At 40.9% G+C, this 14,763-nt stretch overlaps 2 protein-coding genes across 2 annotated transcripts in view; one reads left to right on the plus strand and one right to left on the minus strand.

The window, feature by feature from the left end:
• LOC148143491 (uncharacterized) overlaps nucleotides 1–2,536 on the minus strand; it is a 39,717-nt gene extending 37,181 nt beyond the window's left edge. The window contains exon 1 of the mRNA XM_087975213.1: nucleotides 2,467–2,536. Within this exon, the coding sequence (XP_087831339.1) occupies nucleotides 2,467–2,536 (70 nt within the window). The remainder of the gene's footprint in view (nucleotides 1–2,466) is intronic.
• Nucleotides 2,537–6,210: 3,674 nt separating this feature from the next.
• Nucleotides 6,211–11,071, plus strand: LOC148143492 (putative G protein-coupled receptor 139). Its single transcript, XM_087975214.1, has 2 exons — nucleotides 6,211–6,280; nucleotides 10,140–11,071. The coding sequence occupies exons 1-2, from the start codon at nucleotides 6,211–6,213 to the stop codon at nucleotides 11,069–11,071; spliced, it is 1,002 nt and encodes a 333-aa protein (XP_087831340.1).
• The last annotated feature ends 3,692 nt before the right edge of the window (nucleotides 11,072–14,763 follow it).

Raw genomic sequence — 14,763 nt, forward strand, 5'->3', positions numbered from 1 at the left:
AGAGGGCAACCATGATGGGACGGGTCTTTGATTTGATGTTCTAAAGACGATTTCAACCTGTTTTTGATGTATTATTTGCATTTGTTTGTTTGAAAACTGGCTTCTCACCTTTCCTTCATTCATATAAAAGACGTAGATATGAATATAGGAGGTGGGATCATTAAGTTTGCAGATGACACTGAAATAGATGGTGCTGTAGGTATTAAAGAAGATCATCTCAGAGTACAATGGTACCTTGATCGGATGACCAATTGGCTGCGGAATGGCAGATGGAGTTACATTTGATGTATTATTGTTACATTTTACTAAGGCAAAGGTGAGCAGGACTTCTAGATGAATGCTTGTGTCCTGTGGTGTGCTGCTAAGCAAAAAGACCTAAGGTGAAGGCGCAGAATTCCTTGCAAGTGGAGACACAGATCAACAGTGTGCTGAAGAATGCAATTGGCATGGTGCCTTCTTTTGTTATAGCATTGAATCGAGAAGTTGAGACGTCATGTTGCGGCCATACATTGGATAAAAGACCACTTTTAGAAACCTGTGCACAATTCTGTTCGCCCTTTGATAGGAAGGATGTTGGTAAAGGTGCAGGAACGATTTAAAAGGTGTTGCTGAAGCAGGCAGATTTGAATTATACACCAAGGCTGGGCAGATTGGAACTTTAACCCTGGAGTGTCCGAATCTGTGGAGTGACCTTATAGATTCTTATATTAGGGCGGCTTGGATAAGGTGAATCGCCAATTTTCTATATTGGGGAGACCAAAAGTAGAGTTTGAGGTGAAGGATTTAGAAAAAAAGACCCAATCGATAACGTTTTCATGCAAAGCGTAGTCTGTGTATGCAAAGAGCTGCCAGAAAAAGAGTGCTGGTGGCAGGTGCAGTTACAACATTTAGAGGTATCTGGAAGGGTATATGAGAAAGAAATACTGAGACGGATATAACTATATGCGAGCAAATGGGACTAAAATAGGATGGGGTGATTGTCCCTACAGACGAGTTGGTCCAAAGGGCCTGTTCGCGTGCTGTGTGACTCCATGACTCCTCATTATTGCTCAGTGACAATGAACCCGACATATACCGGATGCTTACGCAAGAGATTTAGCCTCAGATGGCCCATTTTCAACATGAACTGTGCTGGGACCACAATGCTGAGTGAAAGGAAACAAAGGAATTAAATGCAATATCATTGGAGGATGAGGGGGATGACAATTCTGTGAACCGGACAATGACACAGACACTTTCACAACATAATCAGAGAAGTTATTGTCAGGGCAATGCGTGCTGAGGAGACAAAAGTGTACGTGTATCGGTGTAAGCGACAGTGAGTGGGAGTAGGAAAAAAAAAGCTTGCTTCAGTCCCAGCAGGACTATCTTTTATGATGGATTTTTGAGAGCATCACTACTTTCAGCCACCATCCGGCATTGGAAACTTCTGCTTTCATTATAAACTTGTTTTTCTGTTCGTAATGACCCATTAGTTGAAAGTAAGATTCAGCAATCCATTGAGGTCCAACAATGATTATCAAAACATTGGAACTGTTCAAAATCAATATTGGCTTCGGGTTTCAAGGATTGAGAACAGAAACTCTGCATGACACAATTCTCCAGGCAATGCAGTTCACTAACAAAGTCGTCATGACAAATAGTTTTCTTCTTTTCTATCAAATACTCAACGTTTAAAAGTATCCATTAACTAAATTAATTCAGAAGATTATTTCCCGTCTTTGAAGTTGCTAGATCAATCAACTGACTGTTAAAAACTAATCTCATTATGAACGGCAATCACACGATAACATCAGTCTAATTACAATGTGCCATTCCAAATCATAGGTATCAATAGTTAAATGGGACAATATTTACATCTCATCTCTAGCTTGAATTCGCCTGTAGAAACAACACAAAAAACAACACGTAGCTTGCAATGTGAAAATTCACCAAACCTGACAAGAATGACATTTAACTTATGCCTTTACAACATGGTAATGTTGTGATATGTCAGTATAGAACACCAAGGCAGGTATCACAATAATACAGCAATTTCGGTCTGATGATATCGTTTTCAATGACACACTTTGAGTAAGAACAGTAAGAACAATATGACAATTGTATAGGCATCGAAAATCCAGAGAGAAAATGATCTAAAGTACGAATTGATGGAATTAAGAATGCATAGAAGCCATGTCATTGATAAGGAGCATGGTCAATTTGAAAGTGAAGAAATGATACCATTAATGTTAGAAATTCTTTCTGTGAAGTTTAATGTGATCTGTTCACATAAAAAATATTGTGTCATTACATATTTTAAGAGCACATTTATTCCTGGCAGAAGGTGAAATTAACACATAATACAGTGGAAAGCTTGCAGTTAAATGGCAGATGGTAGGTCGTTCACATAAGGCAATTCTGTTGATAATTTGCAACATTCATACCGCTTATCATGATTTGCTTCATCAAAACTGAATGCATTACCTGGAACCCCGACAGCTGCAATGATGGGATAGTAAATGGCAAACACTAGACCCTTTGGTATTCCATGCATACCTATGTGCTGCTCTGGGTAAGTTGTGTAATGCATAGAGGGAAAGCCACATTTATGCATGTTCCCAGGCTCTGGAGACACAATTAGCCAGTTTTGATTTTTATCCAATAAGAATAGGAATTATACTAATTGAAACAAAAGACACAGCTAATGCTGAAGTCATGTCTATATTTGATTGAATAGGATGCACTTCAAAATATGCAGGTGCAAAACAAAATCCAAGAGACTGCGCTCAGGTTCAACTGACATTTTCTCCCCCGATAATCAATGGACTAGGAATAGGCCATTCAGCCCTTCGAACATTTTCTGTCTTTCAATGCAATGATGGCTGATTGGTGGCCTAACTGCATACAACTGCCCTTGCGTCACATCCTTTTACACTTCTTCCTGACAAAAGAAAATGATTGCAGATTTTAAAATTAACAACAGATCCAGCAGAAGACGAAAGACAGAATACTCTGAGACACTTGGCAAAATCGGTTCACGGGCCCCTCCATCATAAGGGCTCATTTCCTTGGTTTGTGAACACAGCCGATTCATCGACCTTAGCTTTATGCAGCCTGAGCAATCAAGGGTGATGCGCATAATATTCCACATCTTTCTGATACTGTGAATGAGACTCATCAACATTTTATCTATTGTGTAAAAGGCATTCAGATGTTCAGTATGTGGCAAGGTTTGTTTAAATAAAAGCATATTAAGTGTTATATAGTCCAGGAATTGCACTCAATGTGGCACAGCTCATTTTTACACAAAATGCAATAAAGAACAAAGAGCTCTACGAAGGGTAATTGAAACAAAATTAATTTAGAAGCACCAATTATCCAATTGTCTGTAACACTGAAGCAGATAGTTTATGAAATGCCCTCTTGCATTTAAAACAAAAATGATTAATTTCCTATTAGACCATAAGATACAAGAGCCACTGTGGAACCAATCTGAAGCCCATCTAACCTACACTATTCCATTTTCATCCATATGCGAATCCATTGACCATTTAAATGCTCTTAATGTTAGTGAGCCTACTGCTGTTGCAGGTCGAGCGCTCCACGTTGTTACTACTGCTCTGAGTAAAGAAACTACCCCAGACATCTGTCCTATATCTATCACCCCTCAATTTAAAGCTATGTCCCCTCGTACTCGCCATCCCCCATCTGAGGGAAAAAGGCTCTCACTATCCACGATATTGAATTCTGTGATTATCTTATACATCTTGATTAAGTTTCCACTCAACCTGTTTCTCTCTAACGAGAACAACCTCAAGTCCCTCAGTCCAGGCAACATCCTAGTGTATCTCCTCTGCACCCTTTCCAAAGCTACCACATCCTTCCCATAATGCAGTGACCAGAACTGGACACAATACTCCAAGTGCAGCTGCGCCAGAGTTTTGTACAGCTGCCACATGACCTCGTGGCTCCACAACTTGTTTGCTCTCCGAATAAATGCCAACAGACCATACAAATTCTTAACAACCCTGTCAACCAGAGTGGCAAATTTCAGGGATATATGTGCATGGGCACTGAGATCTCTCTGCTCATCAACGCTGCTAAGAAGCTTACCATTGGCCCAGTACTCTATCATTCTGTTAATCCTTCCAAATTGAATCACTTCACACTTTTCCACACGAAACTCCAATTGCCATCTATCAGCACATTTACCAACCTCTTACCTTTGTCCCTCTGAAACCTGCAACATCCTTTGGCACCATCCACAATTTCACAAAACTTAATGTCATTCGCAAATTTACTAATCTATCATTCTACACCCTCATCCAGATCATTTATTTAAAAAAACGACAAACAGCAGTGGCACCAAATAAGATCTTTGTGTTAGACCACTAGAAACTGAACTCCATCAACCATCACCCTCTGTCTTCTTTCAGCTAGTCAATTTCTGATCAAAACAGCCAAATCACATTCAATCCCATGCTTCCGTATTTTGTGCAATAGCCTACCGTGGGGAACCTTATCAAACGCCTTACGGAAATCCATATCCACCACATCAACAATTTTACCCTCATACACCTGTTTGGTCACCTTCTGAAAGAACTCAATAAACTTTGTGAGGCACAACCTACCCTTCGAAAAACCATGTTGACTGCGTTGATGAGCAGAGACATCTCAGTGTCCATGCACATATATCCCTGAAATTTGCCACTCTGGTTGACAGGGTTGTTAAGAATTTGTATGGTCTGTTGGCATTTATTCGGAGAGCAAACAAGTTGTGGAGCCACGAGGTCATGTGGCAGCTGTACAAAACTCTTGCGCAGCTGCACTTGGAGTACTGTGTCCAGTTCTGGTCACTGCATTATGGGAAGGATGTGGTAGCTTTGGAAAGGGTGCAGAGGAGATACACTAGGATGTTGCCTGGACTGATGGACTTGAGGTTGTTCTCGTTAGAGAGAAGAAGGTTGAGTGGAAACTTAATCAAGATGTATAAGATAATCACAGAATTCAATATTGTGGATAGTGAGAGCCTTTTTCCCTCAGATGGTGATGGCTAGTACGAGGGGACATAGCTTTAAATTGAGGGGTGATAGATATAGGACAGATGTCTGGGGTAGTTTCTTTACTCAGAGCAGTAGTAACAACGTGGAGCGCTCTACCTGCAACAGCAATAGGCTCACTAACATTAAGAGCATTTAAATAGTCATTGGATTCGCATATGGATGAAAATGGAATAGTGTAGGATAGATGGGCTTCAGATTGGTTCCACAGTGGCTCTTGCATCTTATGGTCTAATAGGAAATTAATGATTTTTTTTTAAAATGTAAGAGGGCATTTCATAAACTATCTGCTTCAGTGTTACAGACTATTGGATAATTGATGCTTCTAAATTAATTTTGTTTCAATTACCCTTCGTAGAGCTCTTTGTTCTTTATTGCATTTTGTGTAAAAGTGAGCTGTGCCACATTGAGTGCAATTCCTGGACTATATAACACTTAATATGATTTTATTTAAATAAACCTTGCCACAACAATAGTAATTTTATTTAACTGGGCCATGCCATACTGAACATCTGAATGCCTTTTACAAAATAGATGAAATGTTGATGAGTCTCATTCACAGTATCCGAAAGGTGTGGAATATTATGCGCATCACCCTTGATTGCTCAGGCTGCATAAAGCTAAGGTCGATGAATCGGCTGTGTTCACAAACCAAGGAAATGAGCCCTTATGATGGAGGGGCCCGTAAACCGATTTTGCCAAATGTCTCAGACTATTCTGTCTTTCGTCTTCTGCTGGATCTGTTGTTAATTTTAAATCTGCAATCATTTTCTTTTGTCAGGAAGAAGCGTAAAAGGATGTGACGCAAGGGCAGTTGTAAGCAGTTAGGCCACTAATCAGCCATCATTGCATTGAAAGACAGAAAATGTTCGAAGGGCTGAATGGCCTATTCCTAGTCCATTGATTATCGGGGGAGAAAATGTCAGTTGAACCTGAGCGCAGTCTCTTGGATTTTGTTTTGCACCTGCATATTTTGAAGTGCATCCTATTCAATCAAATATAGACATGACTTCAGCATTAGCTGTGTCTTTTGTTTCAATTAGTATAATTCCTATTCTTATTGGATAAAAATCAAAACTGGCTAATTGTGTCTCCAGAGCCTGAGAACATGCATAAATGTGGCTTTCCTTCTCTGCATTACACAACTTACCCAGAGCAGCACATAGCTATGCATGGAATACCAAAGGGTCTAGTGTTTGCCATTTACTATCCCATCATTGCAGCTGTCGGGGTTCCAGGTAATGCATTCAGTTTTGATGAAGCAAATCATGATAAGCGGTATGAATGTTGCAAATTATCACAGAATTGCCTTATGTGAACGACCTATCATCTGCCATTTAACTGCAAGCTTTCCACTGTATTATGTCTTAATTTCACGTCCTACCAGGAATAAATGTGTTCTTAAAATATGTAATGACACAATATTTTTTATGTGAACAGATCACATTAAACTTCACAGAAAGAATTTCTAACATTAATGGTATCATTTCTTCACTTTCAAATTGACCATGCTCCTTATCAATGACATGGCTTCTATGCATTCTTAATTCCATCAATTCGTACTTTAGATCATTTACTCTCTGGACTTACGATGCCTATACAATTGTCATATTGTTCTTACTGTTCTTACTCAAAGTGTGTCATTGAAAACGATATCATCAGACCGAAATTGCTGTATTATTGTGATACCTGCCTTGGTGTTCTATACTGACATATCACAACATTACCATGTTGTAAAGGCATAAGTTAAATGTCATTCTTGTCAAGTTTGGTGAATTTTCACATTGCAAGCTACGTGTTGTTTTTTGTGTTGTTTCTACAGGCGAATTCAAGCTAGAGATGAGATGTAAATATTGTCCCATTTAACTATTGATACCTATGATTTGGAATGGCACATTGTAATTAGACTGATTTTATCGTGTGATTGTCGTTCATAATGAGATTAGTTTTTAACAGTCAGTTGATTGATCTAGCAATTTCAAAGACAGGAAATAATCTTCTGAATTAATTTACTTAATGAATGCTTTTAAACGTTGAGTATTTGATAGAAAAGAAGAAAACGATTTGTCATGACGACTTTGTTAGTGAACTGCATTGCCTGGAGAATTGTGTAATGCAGAGTTTCTGTTCTCAATCCTTGAAACCCGAAGCCAATATTGATTTTGAACAGTTCCAATGTTTTGATAATCATTGTTGGATCTCAATAGATTGCTGAATCTTGCTTTCAACTAATGGGTCATTACGAGTTTATAATGAAAGCAGAAGTTTCCAATGCCGGATGGTGGCTGAAAGTAGTGATGCTCTCAAAGATCCTTCATAAAAGATAGTCCTGCTGGGACTGAAGCAAGCTTTTTTTTACCTACTCCCACTCACTCTGTCGCTTACACCGATACACGTACACTTTTGTCTCCTCAGCACGCATTGCCCTGACAATAACTTCTCTGATTATGTTGTGAAAGTGTCTGAGTCATTGTCGGGTTCATAGAATTGTCATCCCCCTCATCCTCCAATGATATTGCATTTAATTCCTTTGTTTCCTTTCACTCAGCATTGTGGTCCCAGCACAGTTCATGTTGAAAATGGGCCATCTGAGGCTAAATCTCTTGCGTAAGCATCCAGTGTATGTCGGGTTCATTGTCACTGAGCAATAATGAGGAGTCATGGAGTCACACAGCATGCTAACAGGCCCTTTGGACCAACTCGTCTGTGGGGACAATCACCCCATCCTATTTTAGTCCCATTTGCTCGCATATAGTTATATCCGTCTCAGTATTTCTTTCTCATATACCCTTCCAGATACCTCTAAATGTTGTAACTGCACCTGCCACCAGCACTCTTTTTCTGGCAGCTCTTTGCATACACGGGCAACGCTTTGCATGAAAACGTTATCGATTGGGTCTTTTTTTCTAAATCCTTCACCTCAAACTCTACTTTTGGTCTCCCCAATATAGAAAATTGGCGATTCACCTTATCCAGGCCGCCATAATCTAAGAATCTATAAGGTCACTCCACAGATACGGACACTCCAGGGTTAGAACATAGAATAGAACAGTACAGCACAAAACAGGCCCTTCAGCCCACGATGTTGTGCCGACCACTGATCCTCATGTATGTACCCTCAAATTTCTGTGATCATATGCATATCCAGCAGTCTCTTAAATGTCCCCAATGACCTTGCTTCCACAACTGCTGCTGGCAACACATTCCATGCTCTCACCAACTCTCTGTGTAAAGAACCCACCTCTGACATCCCCTCTATACTTGCCTCCAACCAGCTAAAATCTATGACCCCTCGTGTTAGTCATTTCTGCCCTGGGAAATAGTCTCTGGCTATTGACTCTATCTATGTCTCTCATTATCTTGTATTCCTCAATTAAGTCCCCTCTCCTCCTCCTTTTCTCCAATGAAAAAGTCCGAGCTCAGTCAACCTCTCTTCATACGATAAGCCCTCAAGTCCAGGCAGCATCCTGGTAAACCTCCTCTGAACCCGCTCCAAAGCATCCAAATCTTTCCTATAACAGGGCGACCAGAACTGGACGCAGTATTCCAAGTGCGGCCCAACCAAAGTTTTATAGAGCTGCAACAAGATCTCACGACTCTTAAACTCAATCCCCCTGATTAATGAAAGCCAAAACACCATATGCTTTCTTAACAACCCTGTCCACTTGGGTGGCCATTTTAAGGGAATCTATGTACCTGCACACCAAGACCCCTCTGTTCCTCCACACTGCCAAGAATCCTATCCTTAATCCTGTACTCAGCTTTCAAATTCGACCTTCCAAAATGCATCACCTCGCATTTATCCAGGTTGAACTCCATCTGCCACCTCTCAGCCCATCTCTGCCTCCTGTCAATGTCCTGTTGCAGCCTACAACAGCCCTCTATACTGTCAACGACACCTCCAACCTTTGTGCCATCTGCAAACGTACTGACCCATCCTTCAATTCCCTCATCCAAGTCATTAATAAAAATTATAAACAGTAGAGGCCAAAGGACAGAACCCTGTGGAACACCACTCACCACAGACTTCCGGGCAGAATATTTTCCTTCTACTACCACTCGCTGTCTTCTGTTAGCCAGCCAATTCTGTATCCAGACAGCTACGTTCCCCTGTATCCAATTCATCCTGACCTTCTGAATGAGCCTACCATGGGGAACCTTATCAAATGCCTTGCTGAGGTCCATATACACCACATCCACATTTCGACCCTCATCAACTTTTCTAGTCACATCCTCAAAGAACTCTATTAGGTTTGTGAGGCATGACCTGCCCCTCACAAAGCCGTGTTGACTGCATTTAATCATGCCATGCTCTTCCAGATGGTCATAAATCCTATCCCTCAGAATCCTTTCTAACACCTTGCAGATGACAGACGTGAGACTTACTGGTTAAAGTTCCAATCTCTCCAGCCTTGGCGTATAATTCAAATCTGCCCGCGTCAACACCTTTTAAATCGTTCCTGCACCTTTAACAACATCCTTCCTATCGAAGGGCAAACAAAATTGTGCACATGTAGATTAGATTAGATTACTTACAGTGTGTAAACAGGCCCTTCGGGCCAACAAGTCCACACCGCCCCGCCGAAGCGCAACCCACCCATACCCCTACATTTACCCCTTACCTAACACCACGGGCAATTTAGCATGGCCTGACCCGCACAACTTTGTTAGCATCGCTCGTAAGTCTAATAATAGTGGGGTAAAAGCTGATTTTGGTATGCGTGTTTAACCTTTTTGGTCTTCTGCACAGTAGAAGGGATTGGAAGAGATTATAACCTCGATGGGAGGGGTCTTTAGTTTGATGTTCTAACGATGGTTTCAACCTGTTTTTGATGTATTATTGGTATTCGCTCAGTTTAAATACATTGAAGGATCGTAGGTTTGCCTCAATGGTTATTATAAACAGAGAAACAATAATGTATCGCAAAAGGGGCAATTTTTAACTCGAGGAGAAAACATCAGGGAGATCCTGTAAAAGGTTATTTTGCTTTCTTAGAGCTAACTGATTGTTTTGTTTCAGCATTCATTCCCTTACTCTCATGCAAAAACATTGAACTTTCCTGTCTCTTCACAATCTTTTCTTTTTATTTCTTATAGCGAATGTAGCAGTCATTGTGATTTTGTCTCGAAACAGTTGCGGTCTGTCCAGATGTATCATTTACTACCTGGTTTCTATGGCAGTCACAGATCTCTTGCTCATTACCACGGCTGTAATATTGAACCGGATCACTGGAATTTATTTCCCATTCAGTTACTTGTCCATCACACCAATATGCAGCCTTCGTATTGCTGTAATCTATGCAGCTGTTGACAGTTCTGTCTGGTTAACAGTGGCTTTTACATTCGATCGATTTGTGGCCATCTGTTGCTCGAAGCTGAAAGCACGGTACTGTACAAAGAAAACAGCAGCATGGATAATAGGAACAATCTGTACATTGAGCTGTCTAAGAAATTCATGTTTGTATTTTATATTGGAACCTTTGTACATCATTAACAATGTTGCCTGGTTGTGTGAATTTAAATTGACATACTACACATCACTTGTATGGGTCATATACGACTGGTTTCATGTAATTTTGACTCCTTGTTTTCCATTCATTTCGATTTTACTGCTCAATGTTCTGACAATCAGGCACATTCTGACCGCCAACAGAGCCCGCAGGAGACTCAGGGCCCCAAATAATGGAGAGAAATCGGCTGACCCAGAGATGGAGAAGCGGAGAAAGTCTATTATTTTACTCTTTGCCGTCTCTGGCAGTTTCATCCTGTTATACACGTTATATTTAATGACCATAGTTTACGTACGAATTGCAAACGTTTCTTATTACTCGGGTTCTGACGTTAGTGAGGCATCCTTTAGTCTGGAGGAAATTGGAATCATGCTTCAGCTTTTGAGCTCCTGTATGAACCCATTTATTTATGCAGGAACTCAGAGTAAATTCAGAAGGGAATTAAAGAATGGATTTATCTACCCGTGCAGTTTAATTGTCAAAATATTTGAACGATGCAAAGGTAACATCAAATTGTAATTTTGTATTACATCCCATGTAATTCAATATTATATCCCACATTTAATTTTCCTATCCATCTCATGGTTGACCTTCAATGCACCAGTTGACCACATTAGCACATTTTGACATTAACAATAGTTTTAATTATCCACAAAGTCATCTCTATAAGCAGTTCTCGTTTAATTTCTACCTTACCTCTGCATACCGACTCAATTCTGACGCAAACCCACCAGCCCAGAGAATTTAGCTCCATGACAATAATGACCAATCCAATCTATGAGTAATTCATAACAATGAGTAACGAAAATATAGAAATTTGTACCCATCCTGGGTGTTGATTTAATGTTCAGTGCTATGATCCGCTTTGGAATGATAAGACACTCTTTCATAACAAAATGTCACATGTTATATAAATCCGTCCCAGAACCACTGTACAGCACCAAATATCAACGACCTGAGGAAGTTGTGGAGGAAACATACAATCCAATAATACATTAATTTCCTCCCTCCCCTTTCCATCCACAATTAGGAGAATATCTCTACTGTTAAGAAGGATTATACACTGGTTTTAATAGAAGTGTTCAAATGTAAATTGCAACAAATGATAATGAACTTCACAGTAATGAATTTAAATTTCTTGAATGTGATATTTACCAGAGGCTTTGGAGTAATTGAATTTCGGAGAAATAACTTGGGGAAATAGAACTTAGAGTCAGGTTTGGGAAACAAAACTGGAGACTTACTTACAGGTCAACAACAACAGCAGTGTATTACTGCCCTGCGTCATACTGCCAAGTTTTCGCTTCCTGACAGAATCTATTTGAGAAATCACACTAAATACAATAGAGGGATGGGAAAAAGAATGGGCGTTGTACAACAGGCTCACTGGAATTCACCATCATGTAACTATAAAAAAGATTTATTACTTCAAAGTGTTGGCTATTTGACGTTTGTTTTTACATGTTGTGAGACATTCTAGATAGACTTCATAGATTTTCATGGGGAACACAACACATTTGAGATCTGCCTGCAATTGCAAATTCTCCTGCGATCTTCCTCACTGTAGAAGGCAGACATTAGTGGTCGAAAGTTGTTTGTTTCAGACTGGAGCTCCATGATTACTGGCGTTCCACAGGGATCCCTAATGGGACCTCTGCTGTTCTCAATATATAAAAATTACTTGGATCAAAATGTAGATGGGTGAGTTAGTAATTTTGCAGATGGTACAAAGATGAGTGGAGTTGTGAATCATGTAGAATGTCACCAAAGGATACAGCGGGATATAGATCAGTTTACTCTAGGTCAAGTCTGCATAAGGAGGGAAGAAGTCTTGTGCATTCGAAAAGGCGTTAACGTGAACATATTTCCAAGTCCAGATGGGATCTGATTAGATTCCCGACAGTGTGGAAACAGGCCTTTTGGCCCAACAAGTCCACACCTACCCGCAACCCACCCAGACCCATTCCCCTACACCTAACACTACAGGCAATTTACCTTGGCCAATTCACCTAACCTGCACATCTTTGGATTGTGGGAGGAAACCGGAGCACCTGGAGGAAACCCACGCAGACACAGGGAGAATGTGCAAACTCCACACAGACAATCGCCTGAGGCAGGAATTGAACCCAGGTCTCTGGCACTATGAGGCAGCAGTGCTAACCACTGTGCCACCATGTTGCCCATAATCTATCCCAGATTACTGAGGGAAGCGAGAGAGGAAATTGCTGGGGCCTTAACCGATATGTTTCCAACATCCTTGAACACGGGTGGGGTCCTGGAGGATTAGAAAATTGCAGATCTTGTCCCCTTGTTTAAGGAGGGTACCAGGGATAATCCAGGCAAGTATCGACTGGTGAACCTGACGTGAAGCTGCTGTAGAAGATACTTAGGGATAGGATCTATTCCCATTTGATAGAAAATAGGCTTATCAGTGATAGGCAGCATGGTTTTGTGCAGGGAAGGTCAAGTCTTACCTACTTGATAGAATTCTTTGAGGAAGTGACCAAGTTAATTGATGAGTGAAGGGCTGTAGATGTCATATACATGGATTTGTAAGGCGTTTGATCAGGTTCCCCATGGTAGGCTGATGGAGAATATGAAGTCACATTTGGTCCATGGTGTACGAGCTAGATGGGTAGTGAACTGGCTGGGCAGCAAGAGATAGAGAGTAGTAAAGTGAGTTTCTCAAAATGGAGAACTATGACTTGTGGTGCTCCACAGTGATCCGTGTTGGGACTGCTGTCGATTGTGAAATACATAAATGACCTGGTGGAAGGCACGGGTCTTAGCGAGGTTTGAGAAGATTTGTACATGTGGTCTGATTAGCATGTTTGCAGATGACACTAGGATTGGTGGAGTAACAGATAGTGAAGGGGACTGTCAGAGACTGCAGCAGAATATAGGTAGCTTGGAGAGTTGGGCAGAGAGATGGCAAACAGTGTTCAATCCGAGCAAAAGCAAAGTGATGTATTTTGGAAGATGCAATTCAAGAGCAAACTGTACAGTAAATGCAAAAGTCCTGAGGAAAATCGATGTAAAGAGAGATCTGGGTGTTCAGGTCCATTGTATCCTGAAGGTGGCAACACAGGTCGATTGAGTGGTCAAGAAGGTTTATGGCATGCTTTCCTTCATTGTACGGGGTATTAAGTACAAGAGTTGACAGGTTATGTTACAGTCGCATAGGACTTTGGTTCGGCCACACTTGGAATACTGCGTACAGTTCTGGTCACCACATTGCCAAAATGTTGTGGATGCTTTGGAGAGGATGCAGAGGAGGTTCACCAGGGTGTTGCCTGGTATGGAGGGTATAAGTTATGAAAAGAGGTCGAGTAGATTAGGATTACTTTAATTACAAAAGACGAGGGGGGACCTGATTGAGGTCGACAAAATCATGACAGGTATAGGCAGGGTCGATAACAAGATGCTTTTCCCCAGAGTCAGGGATTCAATTACTCGGGGTCATGAGTTCAAGGTGAGAGGGCAAAAGTTTAAAAGAGATATGTATGGAAAGTTCTTTATGCAGAGGGTGGTGAGTGCCTGGAATGCATTACCAGTGAAGGTGGCAGAGGCGGGCATGATAGCATCATTTAAGATGGATCTAGACAAATACATGAATGGGCAGGAAGCAGACGGATACAAAACCTTAGTAAATAGGTGACAGGTTTAGATAGAGGATATGGTTCAGTGCAAACGTGGAGGGCCTAAGAGCCTTTTTCCTGGGCTGTAATTTTCTTTGTTTGTCCTTCATTGCAGACATGGTCAGAGAAGTGGCAGATGGGATTTGATCCGTCTAAGTGTGAGGTGCTGCAGTTTGAGAATCAATTGCTCAGGAAAAGTACAGTCAATGACAGGACCCTGAACAGCATTGACTTACAGAGCAATCTTGGGGATCAAAACCACAGCTCCCTGAATGTGGCCACGCAAGTAGATAGAGTGGTAAAGAGCGCGCATCGCATGCTTGCCTTTATTGGTTGGGAAATTGAGTACAAGATTCAGGATGTCATGATGCAACTTACTTACAATTTGGTTAGGTCAGGCTTAGCTCTGAATGAGAGCTAAGTTCTCAGGGAACATAAGAACTGACTGTAAATGTTGTACTATATAATCAATCCCTTGGGTCCTCCAATACTGATGTTCCCAATTGTCCAACCTATTCTTTCTTGTCAATTTGTATGCCTTTTATTGCATCTAATACTATCTCTAACTTCCCT

This window comes from Chiloscyllium plagiosum, unplaced genomic scaffold (assembly GCF_037043375.1).
Source record: "Chiloscyllium plagiosum isolate Xiang-an unplaced genomic scaffold, Cpla_swu_hap1 HiC_scaffold_27, whole genome shotgun sequence".
Classification (NCBI taxonomy): domain Eukaryota; kingdom Metazoa; phylum Chordata; class Chondrichthyes; order Orectolobiformes; family Hemiscylliidae; genus Chiloscyllium; species Chiloscyllium plagiosum.

Excerpts from the sequence above, each read along its gene's own strand:
- LOC148143492 (XM_087975214.1), top strand. The coding sequence starts at position 6,211 with ATGCATGGAATACCAAAGGGTCTAGTGTTTGCCATTTACTATCCCATC. Across the intron at positions 6,281-10,139 it reads TGCAGCTGTCGGGGTTCCAG|CGAATGTAGCAGTCATTGTG; the intron begins GTAATGCATTCA and ends TATTTCTTATAG.